Source organism: Nuphar pumila, chromosome 1 (genome assembly GCF_984573655.1).
Source record: "Nuphar pumila chromosome 1, dmNupPumi1.hap1.1, whole genome shotgun sequence".
Taxonomy (NCBI): domain Eukaryota; kingdom Viridiplantae; phylum Streptophyta; class Magnoliopsida; order Nymphaeales; family Nymphaeaceae; genus Nuphar; species Nuphar pumila.
The window spans coordinates 8934495-8952737 of record NC_143249.1 but is presented as its reverse complement, the minus strand read 5'-3'; the positions used below and the strand labels follow the sequence as shown (position 1 = coordinate 8952737).

At 36.7% G+C, this 18243-nt stretch overlaps 1 protein-coding gene across 1 annotated transcript in view; it reads left to right on the top strand.

Moving 5' to 3' along the window:
- The window catches only part of LOC149847896 (Prolyl oligopeptidase family protein), a 61031-nt gene that overhangs the window by 35313 nt on the left and 7475 nt on the right, over positions 1–18243 (top strand). Inside the window, exon 8 of the mRNA XM_090002654.1 lies at positions 686–1098. Coding sequence (XP_089858780.1) covers positions 686–1098 — 413 coding nt within the window. The remainder of the gene's footprint in view (positions 1–685; positions 1099–18243) is intronic.

The following is an 18243-nucleotide window of genomic DNA, read 5'->3' as shown; positions in this document are numbered from 1 at the left end:
GACTTCAAATAGGAAGGAATTTTTGCCAAGAAAACAGAGAAGATTCAATGTAACCAGCAGCCAAAATAAAGAAAGATATTGGGATCAACATAACTTGGGTCATAAAGAAACTGAATATAACGAATATTAGAAAGAACGGAATAAAAGGTAGAGAAAGAAGAAGACACAGATAATGAAAGAAGAAGAGGAGACCTTGAGAAGAGGCAAGCAAGGACCCAAGGTCTTCCCAGGCATACCTTAATGAATCTTATCACTCGATCTCTGCTCTGTTACCATATTAGTTTTGGCATCTATTTCTGAACCAAAGCAATCACAAGAGGAGAAGAAGATGAGAGAACCAGGGGTTTGATGCTGCACGATCCCAATAGGGAAATCGTGTGATATGCCTCTCCTTCATATACAACTGTTATAATACAAGAAAATTGACAAAAATGCTCACATCTGATATAAAACCAACTGATTAAATATAAAGGGCAATATGGGAAAGAATAAAGAATAACAAAAATAAAACTCAGTGCAACAATCACGCCTGACAGGTTGGGATCTGATTTGGATATGTATCTGGGTCCAGACCCAGATCTAGAATCATTATCTCTCAATACCATGCAAGATATTTTACATGAAAGTGAGTTATCAAAACTTCATTTGTGAGTGTTAAGTTGTCAAAAAATGTTTTATGCTACAGATGCCTGATGCGGTGGTAGATTATGACTTGTCAACTGGAACATGGCATATTGTCCAGCAACAAAATGTACTTCATGAACGAACTCGTATTTTGTATGGAACATCTGTTTCCAGTGCTAGCAGTATGGAGAAATTGCCATCCTCACAGAAATTTGACACTTCCGCGGAAGCTGATGATATCAACGTTACTTGGAATGATCTCTCTCAATATTATGCTTGTGAATACTATGATGTTTTGTCAAAAGATGATGTGCTTGTCCCTTTGACTGTTGTATACTCACGTAAAAAAAAGCTAGGAGGTCCTGGCCTGCTGCATGGGCATGGTGCATATGGTGAGTTGTTAGACAAGCGCTGGCGCACTGAATTGAAAAGTTTGCTTGATCGTGGCTGGGTTGTTGCTTATGCAGATGTCAGGTTTGTGTGTGTGTTTTTTTTTTGTTTTTTTCTTTGGGTGATTGCTTGTCAATGTATGAAATGTCATCAAGGATGACTTCTCAATATTTGGATGATTATTGTATGAGATATCATTCCTTTCTCTATGACATCTGCTAGGAACTATTGTCTGCTGCATTTTCTTTGGGCACCAATATCTAAGAATAGGGGTTTTTGTATTTGTTTACAGTGACAACTTTTAGCTGATTTCTTAGCCTTTTAATGGTAGAATCTGAATGCAATTTTATGTATCCTTTTGTCTTTTTTAACATTTTTGGTGGGATTGATAAATCACCTTGTGCTTGTAGACTATTCTATATAATTTGCTGATTACTGGTTATAGTTTGGAGAAGTTGGAAAATCTTCGCTCAGATGCAGTTACATTATGAACACCCTGATGTGGATAATGCTTGTTAACTTCACTAAGTTCTGATATGCGCTACTGAAGTATTGACGTGTAAGTTCCATGGGCTGGCTAAACTCCTGGACTTTTCATCCGTTCCCTATGTATGGAAATTGAAATGATTTTATTTTTAATTTGTTGTTTTACACATGGGTGGCTCGGGATGGTACTGATCAGCAAGGACAGTCCAGTTCTGCCTCTCTCTAGCCATCCTTTTGGAAAAAAAAGTTTTTCCTAAAACCTTTTGACTGTTTTCTGTCCTTGGGGTTGTTAAAGCAAAGTTTTTTCTTTTGTGGGGAGGGGTGGTGGGGGGCACACGGGGGTTGTGGGAGTTGTGGTGTGATGGGGATGGATTTGCTATATGGCATTTTCTAGCTTGTCTATAGTTAAAAGTAGCTGGATAGAGGATGGTGTTGGTGATCCTGTAAGGTGAGGGAGCAAGAGTGAGGGAGGGTGTGGGGGGGGAGACAATTAAAGGATTTCTTGTCCCCTTTTCCAATTATGCAACAAAAAAAAAATCATGCACTATTCTCTCACATAGAATGTCAGAACTTACTGTCTCTCTCGCTAGACACACGTTCATGAAGGCAAATTTTCAAGAGCAAAGAAGTTTTTTCTTCAGAAAATCTCAGCAACTCTTTTAAATGCAAATAATAATAGCATCTATCAAACAAATAAACAAAATTTTATTAAGAATGGATTTCTAGACTTGTGACACTTAGACATCTGGTCAGACTATGAGTTATTTATGCTTGATTACACATTTTAAGGTGAGGGAGCAAGAGTGAGGGAGGGTGTGGGGGGGAGACAATTAAAGGATTTCTTGTCCCCTTTTCCAATTATGCAACAAAAAAAAATCATGCACTATTCTCTCACATAGAATGTCAGAACTTACTGTCTCTCTCGCTAGACACACGTTCATGAACGCAAATTTTCAAGAGCAAAGAAGTTTTTTCTTCAGAAAATCTCAGCAACTCTTTTAAATGCAAATAATAATAGCATCTATCGAACAAATAAACAAAATTTTATTAAGAATGGATTTCCAGACTTGTGACACTTAGACATCTGGTCAGACTATAAGTTATTTATGCTTGATTACACATTTTATTGATAACAATTGGATATTGCAAAATAGGATTTTAAGTTTTCCTCAAATTCTACCACCGCACAATGCTGCTAACATAAGACTGTGTTTGAAAGAATCTTTCATGGATTGGGGCATTAAATCAAAGTTAATGAGTTTAATTGTAGACAATGCAAGTGCAAATGATTGTATTGTAACAAATTTAAGAGAGACAATATGAGGAAAAAGTTTTGATTCTTTTCATGGAAAAATGGTTTCTGCTCACATTATTAATCTCATTGTCAAAGATGGTTTGAAATAAGTAAAGTACATAGTTGATATTAGATGACATTTCATCTTTGTATGCATGAAATGTGGTTGAAAAGCTTTGCTAATTTTTAGAAGTATTTTATCATATTACACTTGTTTTGAGATTCAAGCATCATTTCTAAATAATGAAATATGCAAGGTGACACATACGTTTGGAACATGAATATTCTAGTATTTCAGATGATGAAATTTTAAAGAATGTAGCATGTACAATGAAGAATTTTTTTGATTAGTATTGGAATATAATAAATGAATCTTTGGCACTTGTGGTGTTGGATCCTCGCTCCAAGTACTTGTCTGTGGTATACATATATCAAATAATGTATGGGAAGGAAGGTAAAAAACATGCTCAGACTGTGAAGGGTGCATTAGATCACTTATATACGGAGTATGAAACAAATGGTGTTGTTACTTCTGTATCACATATGGAATCAGCTAGTAACAATGTTGATGTGGTGATTAATGATAGTGATCATGTAGCTAGTCTTGTTGAATATTGTGAGCAAAACGAGAGTAGTCAACCCAAGAAGTCCGAGGTAGTATTGTATTTAGAAGATCTATTGGTGCTAAGAAAAAGGAAAATGAATTCAGCAGTTCGATGTTTTGAAAGTGGTGGAAGATGAATTCAGACAAATACACCATCATCTCAAAAAGAGTATGGGACATTTTTTTCTATTCCTATTTCATCAATGCCATTTGAAATCGACATTTAGCACAGGTGGGAGGGTGCTTAGTGATATCTCAATGTTCACTGAACCCAGTTGTGTTTAATGCTTGAACCACTTTGAGTGCATATCAATGATTAAACTACTTTTATGCATTGATATGCACTCAAAGCAAATGGTGAACATCGAGAATCAAATTGTCTTCAATGCTTGAACCACTTTGAGTCTCAACCTCATAACATAATTTTCTTATGGGAATATTTACATTCTTTACATCTTTAAATGAAATCCATCGTTTTTCTTGCCCCATATAATGCTTAAGAACAATACAAAACACTTCAACTATGTGTTTTACGTTTTTCAAACCATCTTTGACAACAAGATTAATAATGTGAGCAGTACAACGAATGTGAAACCATCTTCTCTTGAAAGGAATCAAACCTTTAGCTCCTATTGTCTCTCTCAAATTCGCTGCAATATAATCATTTGTGCTTGCATTGCCTACAGTGAAACTCATTAACTTTGATTTAATGCCCCAATCCATAAAAGATTCTTTCAAACATAGTTTCATGTTAGCAACATTGTGCAATGGTGGAATTTAAGAAAAACTTTAAATCCTATTTTGCAATATCCAATTGTTATCAATAAAATGTGCAGTCCAACATAAATAACTCATAGTCTGACCAGATGTTTAAGTGTCACGAGTGTGTTAAAATATTATGTCTCTTTTAACTATAAACTGAAATACCCATCAGGGGTATTTCAGTCTTTTTACTCAATAGGTGTCAGCCACCCTAATGGGCACATTTTTACTTTTTCTTTTTTTATTTACTTTTACCTTTTACACCTTTTTCTTTTTACACTTTTCTTTTTGACCCTTGTGAAAGGGACAGCTCCATATAGCTGTTGGAGCTGCCCCAACAGTCACAAATGTGACCGTTGGGTGCAGCTCCAACAGTCATATTGAGCTGCACCCTGTGGCTTCTTTTTGCATTATAAATAGGCCTTAGTGGCCCTTGTAAACATCTCTTTTTTTGTGAGGGCATATGCAATATCAATGCTTTTGTAAAGCCCCTCTTGGGAACTTATGAATTGAAGTTCATTTTGTTTCATGCTTTTGTGCATGTGTATCCGTGCACTTGTGAGTGTTCTCCTTTGTGCCTTTGTGTACTCTTTGTATTTCTTGTATTGTATTGTGGTGTTACACATAATCTCTTTTTGTAGAGATTTTCACATGGTATCAGAGCAAGGTTGTTTGGAGAAAGAAATTGGTGTGATTCTTCTCAATATCAAGTGCCTCGGAAAATGTGCCTTCAACTTTTTGGTGATTGGAGTGGAGACTCTTCTTCATTCAATATTTTAGAAGATTACTACAACAAGAAAGATTTAAAATCTTATTGTGGTACATATTCTTTTCTTTCTTCTTTTTTATCTAATGGGTGAGAAAGACTCCCATTTTTCTCTTGGTTTCAAGTTAAATGACTCAAATTATCACGTGTGGGCCGGAAATATGGAAGCTCACATCAAAGAGAAAGGGCTTTGGGGTTACATTCAAGGCTCGATTCCGGAACCAGAGCCTAAAATTACTTTGGTTAAAGAAGGGGAAATCAAAATCCTTGAGGGAGATGAAAGAACTAATGCTCTTGAGGAATATAGTAGGAAACATGAGGAATGGGAAATGAAGAATTTTAAGATCTTGTCTTGGATTTTCTCTTCCGTTGAGACAAGGATTAATGCCAACATTATAAAGTTTAAAAAGGCTTCTCAAGCGTGGGAGTATCTTGAGAAGATGTATACTTCTAGGGACTTGTCCCATAAGTATTATCTTCAAAAGAGAGTGTTAACTCTTGTTCAAGGTGATATGTCTATAAGAGAGTATTTTGCGAAACTCTCTTCAATTTGGGATGAGCTTGCCATGCTTGAACCCAAGTGGAGTGGAGAAGTCATACAGCTTCGTCATAAGCAATTAGAAGAAAACCGATTCTTCAATTTTTTGAATGGGCTAAGGCCCGAGTTTGAGCAAATATGATCTTCTCTCCTATCATCTTTTACCTCTCCCTCTCTTGAAGATGTCTTAACTAAATTAAGTGGAGAGGAAACCCGTATGAGCATTAGCAAGCAAAATCCTAGTGTGCTTGCAATGTCCACAAATCAAGAAGAATGTGATTGTGTTAATGCCGTTTCTAGACCCGGTAACAATTTAAGAACATATAGACCCCCTCATTTTAAGAATCAAAATCAAGGTAATCAAGGAGGAAGAAGAGATTATAACAAAATCTCGTGTCACCTTTGTAAAGAACCGGGTCATATCAAACCGGTTTGCCCAAAATGGAAGAAACTTCTAGCAATGACAACTACATCTCAACCATCCAAAGAGGAATCTTCAAAAGAAGCTCTATCTCTCAATCAAATTGTGGAGGCTCTTCAACCTCTTCTAAAGGGAGCTATTTCCGGTGCCGCCGTATCCACCTCTTCTCCTCCAGGTAAAACTTCTTGGCTCTTAGATTCGGGTGCATCCTTTCATATGACCCCAAACATTTCATCTCTTTCCGAGTATTCTAAAAATGTGTCACCTTCTTTTGTTTCGACCGCGGATGGTACTTCTCTCGAAATTAAGGGAATTGGAAATTTTAAAACCCAAAACTTCTTTATTCCAAAAATTAGACTTATACCAAAATTAAATTTAAACTTGCTTTCCGTTTCTCAACTCACGGACCTTGGGTGTAACATTCAATTCTCATCTAATAAATGTTTAATACAGGATCACCGATCCGGGAGATTGATTGGGGAAGGCTCTAGGAAAGGAGACTTGTACTATGTGGACTTTCTTCAAATTCCTAAAAACACCTTTTGTAATGTGGCCCAACATAAAGACATAAATGTTTGGCACAAGAGACTTGGTCATCCCAACATTACCAAGTTATCCTATCTACATTTTGTTAAAGATCTTTGTAAAAATACTTTCTCTTGTAATGATTGTATTCTTGAAAAAATAAGAAGTATACCTTTTGAACCAAGAACTATGTTTAGTACTAAACCTTTTGAAATTATTCACTCGGATGTTTGGGGACTGACACCTGTCATATCCAAAGGTGGTTTTGCTTACTATGTGATTTTTGTGGATGATTTCTCACGATATTGTTGGATATATTTTCTCAAACATAAGCATGAAGTTTTTTCATGTTTTAGAACATATCATATGATGATCAAAAAATCAATTTAATAGTAATTTAAAGATATTTAGGACCGATTCCGGAGGTGAATATCTCTCTAATGAGTTTAAGAAATATCTTGAGGATTGTGGCATTGTCCATCAAAGATCGTGTCCTAAGACCCTACAACAAAATGATTTGGCCGAAAGAAAACATAGGCATATCATTGAAACCACTAGAACCCTTCTCATTTCCCAAAATATTCCTAAAAATTTTTGGGCCGAAGCGGCTCTTGCTTCCGTCTATCTTATCAATCGACTTCCATCCAAAAATTTAGATAAAATTTCTCCCTTTGAGATTCTATATGAAAAAGAACCCGATTATAATAGGTTGAGAGTTTTTGGTTGTAAGTGCTTTGTTCTTACCGATAAAAATGATAAACTCTCACCAAAAGCCATTCCTTGTGCTTTCCTTGGCTATTCGGAAACTCAAAAAGGTTTTCGATGTTATGATTCTAAGAATGATAAATTATATGTTTCAAGGAATGTAACTTTTTTGGAAAATGATAGTGGTTTTGAAAAAAATGAATCTCATTTAGAAAATGCCGATTACTCCTTTCTTTTTGACCTTTTATCTAAGGATGATGATATCTCTAGTGATGATGAATCAACATATAATAGTGAAAATGAAATGGTTGTGATCAACAATAACTCTAACCCTTCTACCCCTCAAGAAGAAAATGTATCTAGAGAACCCATCACTTATTCTCATAGAGATAGAAGCACCTTTAGGAGTGCTATTGAACTATATAGTGAACCTAGTGAGACTATTTCCACTCATGATTCTCATCTTAGGAGAACTGAAAGAACTAGAAGGACTCCCTCTAGATTCGTATCTTTTGATTCTTTCTCTCCTAAATATCGAGCTTGTTTGAGTGCCATTCACTCTTATTTTGAACCAAAAATTTTTGGAGAAGCCAAACAATGTACTGAATGGAGAGAAGCCATGAAGAGTGAACTCAAAGCTCTTAAGAAAGCTAACACTTGGGAATTTCAATCTCTTCCCAATGGAAAGAAAACTATAGGATGTCGATGAGTGTTCAAGGTCAAGACTAAGAGTGATGGTTCTCTTGAAAGGTATAAGGCTCGTCTTGTAGCTAAAGGGTACAGTCAAGAATATGAGATTGACTATGAAGAGACATTTGCTCCAGTAGCTCGTATGGTTACTGTCAGATGTCTTATCACCATTGCTTCAATTCGAAAATGAAATATTTACCAAATGGATGTCAAAAATGTCTTTTTAAATGAAGATCTTAATGAAGAAGTTTACATGGATGCTCCACCTGGTATGGAAATCCCTAAAAATAAAGTTCTTTGTCTTCGTAAAGCTCTTTATGGACTGAAACAAACACCCAAGGCTTGGCACGATAGATTTAACAATGTAATGACTGAAAATGGTTTCACTTCATGCTATACTGACACTGTATTGTTTGTTTAGAAATTTGATGCAGGGATTGTTATATTATTGTTATATGTTGATGATATGTTAATAACAGGTGATGATATCAAATGAATCAAGAGCATTAAATCTATTTTGACTTCAAGATTTGAAATGTCAGACTTAGGATTTCTGACATATTTTTTGGGAATTGAGGTTGCCTATTCTCAGAGAGGCTATTTTTTGTCTCAAACTAAACTTACTTGTGAGATTCTTGATAGATCAGGAATCACAGATGACAAGGTCTGCGAAACTCCTGAAATAGTAGGTTCAAAGATGAAGATTGATGATGGGATTCTCCTAAAAGATCCCACACCTTACCGGCAACTGGTTGGATCCCTAACGTATCTCAGCATTACCAGACCTGATATTTCTCATGCAGTACATATTGCTAGTCAATTTCAACATGCACCTACTACAGTCCTTATGAGCGCCATCCTTCGTATCATCAGATACATAAAGGGTACAGTAAACAAGGGAGTATTTCTATCTTCTACGTCTGAATTAAGTTTAATTGCTTATACTGACTTTGATTGGGGAGGTGACACAAATAACCGTCACTTCACCACTGGTTTCTGTATTTTTTAGGTGAATCATTAATCTCTTGAAGATGCAAGAAGCAACAAAAAGTATCGCTTTCATCCACCGAAGCTGAGTATAGAGCTATGTCATCTACTACCATGGAGATTGTTTGGATTCGCAACTTGTTGGAAGATATGAATATTCAAGTTCAAGGGCCCACAAAATTATGTTGTGATAATAAAAGTGCAATCTATATTGCCAAAAATCACACATTTCATGAACGCATGAAGCATATCGAGATGGACTGCCACTATGTTCGTGAAGAATATTTAAGAAAAACCATTGACCTTCCTTATGTTACATCAGAATATCAACTGTCAGACTTCTTCACCAAGGCGTTGTGTTCTCCAAGATTTAACTTCCTTCTTGGCAAACTTTCGGTCGTGACACCCTAAGTTTGAGGGGGAGTGTTAAAATATCATGTCTCTTTTAACTGTAAACTGAAATACCCATCAGAGGTATTTCAGTCTTTTTACTCAATAGGTGTCAGCCACCCTAATGGGCACATTTTTACTTTTTCTTTTTTTATTTACTTTTACCTTTTACACCTTTATCTTTTTACACTTTTCTTTTTGACTATTGTGAAAGGGACAACTCCATATAGCTGTTGGAGCTGCCCCAACAGTCACAAATGTGACCGTTGGGTGCAGCTCCAACAGTCATATTGAGCTGCACCCTGTGGCTTCTTTTTGCATTATAAATAGGCCTTAGTGGCCCTTGTAAACATTTCTTTTTTTGTGAGAGCATATGCAATATCAATGCTTTTGTAAAGCCCCTCTTGGGAACTTATGAATTGAAGTTCATTTTGTTTCATGCTTTTGTGCATGTGTATCCGTGCACTTGTGAGTGTTCTCCTTTGTGCCTTTGTGCACTCTTTGTATTTCTTGTATTGTGGTGTTACACACAATCTCTTTTTGTAGAGATTTTCACAGAGTGACAGTCTTTTTAACATTTGCTTGAATCAATCTCTTCAACTTCTCCTTTTCAATGTCATATTTTCATTATTTTCCTTGTAATGTTCTTCGATAAACAGGAAAATAATCTTGATTGTATGATTGAAATATTGTGTTTATACAATGATATTCTAAAACACTTGAAGGAAGCTCATGCATAATAATAGCAGTAGCATATAATTTTTTAGTATGCTCTATGATAATTTAGAAGTTACCAATAGAGTGCTCCCTTTAAAAAGTAAAAGTTTTTGTTGGCTTGCTTCTTGTTGTCTAGCCAATTTCTTCTTGCAAGACTCCAAATGCCTTCTTATATGATTGACTTGTTTGCACTAGCAACACTAAGATTCTTCTCACAAATAAGGTGCTTAGCTATTACATTTTCATTTTCATCAAAGTCCTTTACACAATTTTTCTATACTTTCAAAGTTCTTTTTTATGCATTTGATTTGCTAGAGCTGTCAACAACTTCACTACCAACTTTATCGATTTTCTTACATCAAAATAAATAATCAAAGTATATTAGATTAAGTTAACATGAGCTTCTTATATATTTGTATTGAAAAAATAAGAAAATAATCAAAGCTTACTGATCACTTTAACGAGTTTGATCTTTGGATGTCATTTTTACAACATTTAATCTTGCTAGAATAGCTCTATAATACCGAGAAACTGAAAATAAAAGTGGAATGCAAAAAAAAATGTTAGGAACTATTGTCAATGCTTGAACCACTATGAGTGCATATCAACGCTCTATATTCCATAACAAAGTAATTATGTTATGATGTTGAGACTAGATGAAATTCCACTTTTCTATGTTAAAATGTGTTATACAATATAAAGAAATGTGGTTGAAGTATAAAGATTCTTCTGAATTTAAGGGTTTTTCATCTTTGTATGCATGGGATGTAGTTGAAAAGCTTTACAAACTTTTAGGAGTATTTATCATATTACACTTGTTGTTTTAGGATTCAAGCATGTGCCAACTCATTTTTTTCTTCATGAAATATGCAATTTGCACATTCATTTTGAAAGTGAATGTTCAAGTACTCCAGATCATGAAATTTTAAAGAATGTAGCTTTTACAATGGAGAAAAAAATTGACAAGTATTGGAATAGAATAAATGAGTTTTTTGGCACTTGTTGTGGTGTTGGATCCTCACTTCAAGTTCTTGTCAGTGGAATACATTTATCAAATAATGTATGGGAATGACAGTAAAGAACATGTTCAGACTGTGAAGGGTGCATTAGATCACTTATATATGGAGTATGAAACAAATGGTGCTACTACTTTTGTATCACATATGAAATCAACTAGTAACAATGTTAATGTGGTGATTGATGATGATGATCTCGTGTAGCTGGTATTGTTGAATATTGTAAGCAAAACGAGAGTAGTCAACCCATGAAGTCAGATATAGTATTGTATTTAGAAGATCCATTGGTGCCAATGAAAAAAAGAAAAGGAATTAAGCAGTTGACATTTTGAAGTGGTGGAAGATGAATTTAGACAAATACCCCATCATTTCAAAAATAGCACGGGACATTTTTTCTATTCCTATTTCATCAGTGCCATCTGAAACCACATTTAGCACGAGTGGGATGGTGCTTAGTGATGCACTCAAAAACATTATCGAGCATGAAAGGTTATCACATGAATTCTTGACCTTGAATACTAACTTATCCATCTTGACCTTGAATACTAACACCATACCTCTGACTTATCTTAGTACTTATATATTATTTTAAACAAAAATAGTTTTCTTGCTTGAATATATAAGACATTGAGCATTTAATAAGTCCTTGTCATCATAAATAATGAAGACAACTTTCAATTCTTTAGTAGTTTAAATCATGGTTGCCAGTCGAGGGAGCGGGAAGCGATACGGGAAGCGGAAGCGGAAGCAGGAAGCAAGGCACTTTCAAAATTTTAGGAAGCAGGAAGCGTGGGACGACTTAAAAGTGAATCAAGAATCTATTAAAATCTTCTCTAGAACCTGCTTTGAGAGAAAGAGAAAAGAATATAGGAAGGGGAGCTGCGGCTGTCACGATTTCAATCACTGAAATCGTGACCTAAACAATGTATTAATATGTGAGTGTACAGTATGGGTCCGGGTCTGGTATAATATCTAGATCCGGAATGAAATAAAGCTATACAAGTTGTACATTAAAAAAGGAACAAGGAACTCGGGTCTGTGAACTCGGGTCTGATATGATAACCAGACCCTAAACACAGTTTTTCACCCCCCCTCAAGTTGATCATGGTTTTGAACCATGAACAACTTGCCTTTAAGCGTCTAAAAGTGATCTTTTGTCAAGCCCTTTGTAAAAATGTCTGCAACTTGTCTTTCAGTATTGACAAACTCAGGCTCGATCTCTTTTTCTTCAACTTTTTATCTCACAAAATGTTGATCGATCTCAATATGCTTAGCGCAACTGTGATGTACTGGATTAAATGACATATTGAGAGCACTTTGATTGTCACACAACAAGGTAGACAGAGAGATCGTTTCTCCCACTTCAGTTAGTAAATGCCTGACCCAGGTGACTTCGGTAGTAGCGGTAGCCATGGATCTATACTCAACTTCAGTGCTTGATCTAGCAACAGCCTTTTGCTTTCTACTACTCCAAGAGACTAAATTTCTTCCAATAAAGACACAATATCCTGACCGTAGATCTTCGCTCATCAGGATCTCCTGCCCAATCTGCATCACAATATACAGTAAGTTCACACACATCCTTACCAGACGACTGTGGAGAATATATCAACCCATCTTCAATGGTCCCTTTCAGATATCTGAGTATCCTATTAACCACCTCCATATGTCTGGTACGTGGTGCATGCATAAATTGAGACACTTGATTAACTGAATAAACAATATTAGGTCGAGTAAATGTGAGATACTGCAACATTCCTATTAGGTTGCGGTACCTGGTGGGATCCTCACACAGGTCTTCATCATGAGTACTTAATTTTTTGTGGAGCACACTTGGAGTGGCTAAAGGTTTGCAGTCTTTCATACCTGCCCTGCTGAGAACATCTATCGTATACTTGTGCTGAGTGAGAGTCAAGCCATGAGCCTGTCTATCAACTTCTATGCCAAGAAAATAGCGCAAGGCCCCGAGATCTTTCATCTTGAACCTTTGACCTAATAGGTTTTTCACTTCCTTGATTTGACCTTCAGAGTTTCCTGTGATAACTATATCATCAACATAAATTAATAATAGAGTGATCACATTCTGACTTCTAAAAATGAATAATGAGTGATCCAGTAGAGAGCGTAAAAACCCATGCTTTTGAATCTCAAGAGAGAAGCTGTCAAACCAAGAACGCGAGGCTTGTTTTAGGCCATAGATAGCTCTTTTTAGCCTGCACACATGTGTTTTGCAATTTTGCTCTTGATATCTAGGGGGTTGTTCCATGTCGACTTCCTCCTTCAAATCCCCATGCAAGGATGCATTCTTTACATCAAGTTGACTCAGCTTCCATCCATGTTCAACGACCAACGAAAGAATAATTTGAATTGTTCCCATTCTCACCACTGGGTTGAAGGTTTCATCATAGTCTTGCCCTGCTTTTTGAGTAAACCCTTTTGCCACCAGTCTTGCCTTATATCGTTCGATGGTTCCATCTGGTTTATACTTTATTTTGTAGACCCATTTGCATTCAACAACATTTTTGTCAGGTGGTCTGAGAACGATTTCCCAGGTTCCACATTCATGTAAGGCTTGCATTTCATCATTCATGGCTTCTACCCATTTGGTAGAAGTGGCTGCCTAATAGTACATGATAGGTTCATCTTCTTTATTCAGGGCAGTTAAGAAGAGTTGAAAATCCAAGGAGAAATTGTTATAGCTGACCCACCTATCAATAGGGTGTCGTACGCGATTGGATCTTCTGACCTCAAGAGTATGAGAGGAAGTAGGTGCAGCTGCTGAGGTGTGATTTGAAAGATCTTGCGTTGTCGTTCTCTGTCTAGTATAACAAATGCTCTTGTATCTGTCCGGTACAGATGGTATTTCTTTCCCATTCTGTGATCTCGATGTGCCAATAGTCTCAGAGGTTTCTTCTTCCCGTTGTCCACAATCTGGAGAACAGACTTCATTGGAACTAGCAAAAAGTTTGAAATTCAGCCAAGGATAATAAACTTCGGTGATGGTAGGGGACATATCCGTTGTGCCAGTTTTGTGATGAAAATTTTGTTAATCAAAGATAACATTTCTTGAGATTCTGATACGCCTGTTGGCGGGATCATAACACCTATATCCTTTGTAGTCGTCTACATATCCCACAAATCTACACTTCTGAGCCTTGTCCTGAAACTTGTTTCTTAGAGACCGATCAATGTGCACATAACAAATACATTCGAAGGCACGCAAATCATAATAACTAGGATGAGCTCCAAAAAGACAGTAATAACAACAACTATGCCTTCATCCCAAAACAATTGGGGTCTGCGATATGAACCAAAAAAGAAAATCATTCTGGGTCTTCCACACGAATCCTTCTCCAATCATTTTTATCCAATGCCATGTCCTCGGTGAGGTTCAAAGCATTCATATCCTTTCCTATCATCTCCATCCAAGTCTTCTTAGGCCTACCCTGACCTCCATTAACTAATATATTTTCCCATTTCTCCATCCTTCTAACTGGAGCATCATTAGGCCTTCGCCGAATATGTCCAAACCACCGTAAACGATTCTCTCTCATCTTATTTTCAATGGGTGCAACGCCTACCTTCTTACGTATCTCCTCGTTCTGAATCTTATCTTTTATTGTATTTTCACACATCCATCTAAGCATACGCATCTCAGCTACACTCATTTTTTGAATATGATGTCTTTTGGCAGCCCAACATTCCGTACCATATAGTAAAGCGGGCCTAATAGTCGTCCTATAAAACTTTCCCTTCAACTGCAATGGCATTCTACGATCGCACAACACTCCAGTTGCACTTTTCCATTTCATCCATCCAACCTTTATCCTATGATTTACATCTCCATCAATTTCTCCATACTTTTGAATGATAGATCTCAAATATTTGAAACAATCATCCACCGGTATTTCTTGCTCACCAAGCTTCACTACACTCCCATCACTACTTCGTTGCTTACTAAACTGACATTCCATATATTGTCTTACTCTTACTCAACTTAAAACCTCTTGCTTCCAATGTCTGTCTCTATAATTCTAACTTAGCATTAACCCCAGCTCTAGACTCATCAATCAAAACAATATCATCAGCAAACAACATACACCACGACACATTTTCTTGAATTGATCTCGCAAGCTCATCCATCACTATAGCAAATAGGAAAGGGCTTAAAGCAGATCCTTTATGTAACCCAACCGTTATAGGAAAATTAGTTGTCACCCCTCCATAAGTGCGGACATTGGTTACTACTCCTTCATACATATCTTTAATTATACTAATGTACTTGAGGGAAACACCTTTCTTCATCATTATCCATCAGAGAACGTCCCTAGGTACTCTATCGTATGCCTTCTCCAAATCAATAAAAACCATATGCAAATCTTTGTTTCTCTCTCTATATCTCTCAATAAGTTGTCTAAGAAGATGTATAGCTTTCATAGTTGATCTTCTAGGCATAAAACCAAATTGATTCTCCGATATCATGACAACCTTCCTCAACCTAGACTCAATCACCCTCTCCCAAAGTTTCATAGTATGACTCATGAGTTTTATACCATGATAGTTTGTGCAATCTTGTATATCACCTTTATTCTTATATAGAGGCACCAAAGTACTCTTCCTCCACTAAATAGGCATCTTATTTGTCCGCCAAATCTTGTTAAAAAGATTTGTCAACCATTCTAAACCTTTCTCTCCCAAGCATTTCCAAGCCTCGATAGGTATACCATCTGGGCCAACTGCCCTTCTTGATTTCATTTTCTTCAAAGCCTCGTTATTTTTTTTTTTTTGAATCTTGCGCATGAAGTCACGATTCATCTCATGAAAAGGAATGGAGAAGTCTCCAAGATCCTGAGCATGACTTCCATTAAATAGCTTATCAAAATAATCTTTTCATCTCTCCTTAATCTCCTCATCTTTGACTAAAACCCTTTGCGTTTCATCTTTGATACATCTAACCATACTCAGATCCCTCGATTTCTTATCTCTCATCTTTGCAAGCTTATAAATATCCTTCTCGCCATCTTTGGTATCCAACTTGTCATAAACCTCCTTATGTACCTTATCCCTCGCGTTTCGAACTACTTTTTTAGCTTCCTTCTTTGCTATCATATACTTCTCCAAATTCTCATTATCCCGACTCTTACTTAGATTTCTATAACACTCTTTTAACCTTAATAGCTAATTTGACATCCTTGTTCCACCATGATGTATCCTTACCTAGCGGTGCACTGCCTTTAGACTCACCCAGTACCTCCTTAGCCACCTTTCTCATGCCACCTGCTATCTTATTCCACATTGATTCTGAATCATCCTCGAGACACCAATCAGCTTCCTTAACTACCTGCTCTACAAACATTCCTTGTTTAGCTCCTTTCAATGGCCACCACTTAATTCTAGGATCTATCTTATGTCTATCCCTTTTGCGGCATTGTCTAATTCTAAGATCTAAAATTAAGACTCTATGTTGTGTAGCTACACTTTCTCCCGGTATAACCTTACAATCGATGCAACAACTCCTTTCTCTCTTTTTAAGTAGTAAAAAATCTATATGACTCGTATTAACCCCACTTTTAAATGTTACTAGATGAGACTCCCTCTTCCTAAACCAAGTGTTTGATAAGATCATATCATAGGACAAACCAAAATCTAAAATCCTTTCTCCACTTTCGTTTCTTTCTCCTATACCATAGCCTCCATGGATACTCTCAAATCCATCCCTATTAATGCCTACATGTCCATTAAGGTCACCGCCGATGAAAAGCTTTTCTCCATAAGATATCCCTTGTACTACTCCGTCTAAATCTTTCCAAAATTGACGTTTAATGGAATCATCTAAACCTACTTGAGGTGCATAAACACTAATAATATTAATAATATTCGTACCTAATACTAATTTAATAAGTAAAATCCTATCACCCTTCCTACAGACCTCAACTACATTATCTATAAACTCACGACTCATAACAATCTCTACTCCATTCCTATTCCTATTTATTCCTGAATACCAAATCGTATATCCTCAAGGTTCTATCACTTTTGCTTTCTCACCTACCCATTTGGTCTCTTGTAGACATAAAATATTCATCTTTCTCCTACACATAACATCTACTAACTCTACCAACTTACCAGTTAAAGAGCCTATGTTCCAAGTGGCTAACCTAATTTTATGGTCTTGGACTAACTTCTTTACTCCCACCCGTCCAACAAAGTGAGGGAACCCTTGCCTATTTGACACCACACCCGGGCGCCGGTGTGACGTGTCGCTTCTGGGCGACGACCTAGCAACCCTTGCCCATTTATCACTGCCTCCGGGCCTATAGAGTACAACACGTCGCTCAGTAGGGAACGCCCCAATGAAATTCTCATATTGGTTCATATTCATAGGGTATGACTAAGTTTTTATGTTGGTTGTCACTGGCCTACCGCAACCCTCCTCCTTTATCCAGGCTTGGGACCGGTAGTGTATAACTAAACAGTTATACACAGGCGGAGTTAAAAAGACATTAATAAGGAGACTTATTTTCCAGGACAACCATGGGCAGTCTATTTATCACATGTTCAGCCGAATGAAAGGCTTTTGTCCACAGATTGGTGGGAAGGTTACTATCATGGAACATACTCATGGCACTTTCAACGATATGCCTATGTTTTCGCTCAGCAATCCCATTTTGTTGAGGGGTGTGTGGACAGGACACCCTTCTTACTATCCCATTATTTTGAAGAAAAGAAATAAAGTCACTAGATTAGAACTCTCCAGCTCCATCACATCGAAAGAATTGGATGGACTCAGAGAATTGATTTTTTACTAAGGAAAGAAAATTTTGAAACAAAAGGAAAACTTCCGACTTATTTTTTATGAAATATATCCAGGTGTATCGGGAATAACTATCAACAAAGATTAGGTAGTATCTGCTTCCAGATCTAGAGGCAACTGGGGTAGGTCTCCATACATCAGAACAAATTACCTTAATAAGTTTTGAAGCTCTCTTATTAATAGAATGAAACGACAATACATGACTTTTGCATAAAAGACAACTGGAACACTTCTGATTTTTCTCATCCACATTGAGACATGAGATTATTAGAAACAAGTTTCTCAATAAAATGACTCCCACAATGTCTCTTTCCTTCAACGAATGTTTCCCTCGTGCGAAGGTCCTTAACCTGCACAGAGAAGGGAGTGAATTCGACTGAAGCATGATTATCATCAACAAGTTTAGAAACATAGGCAATATTTTTCTTGATGTTGGGAGCATGTAGGACATCAAAAAGCTCAAGAGTAGAATGTGACATAGGAATGACAGTTTTTTCAATATGGGAAACAGGAT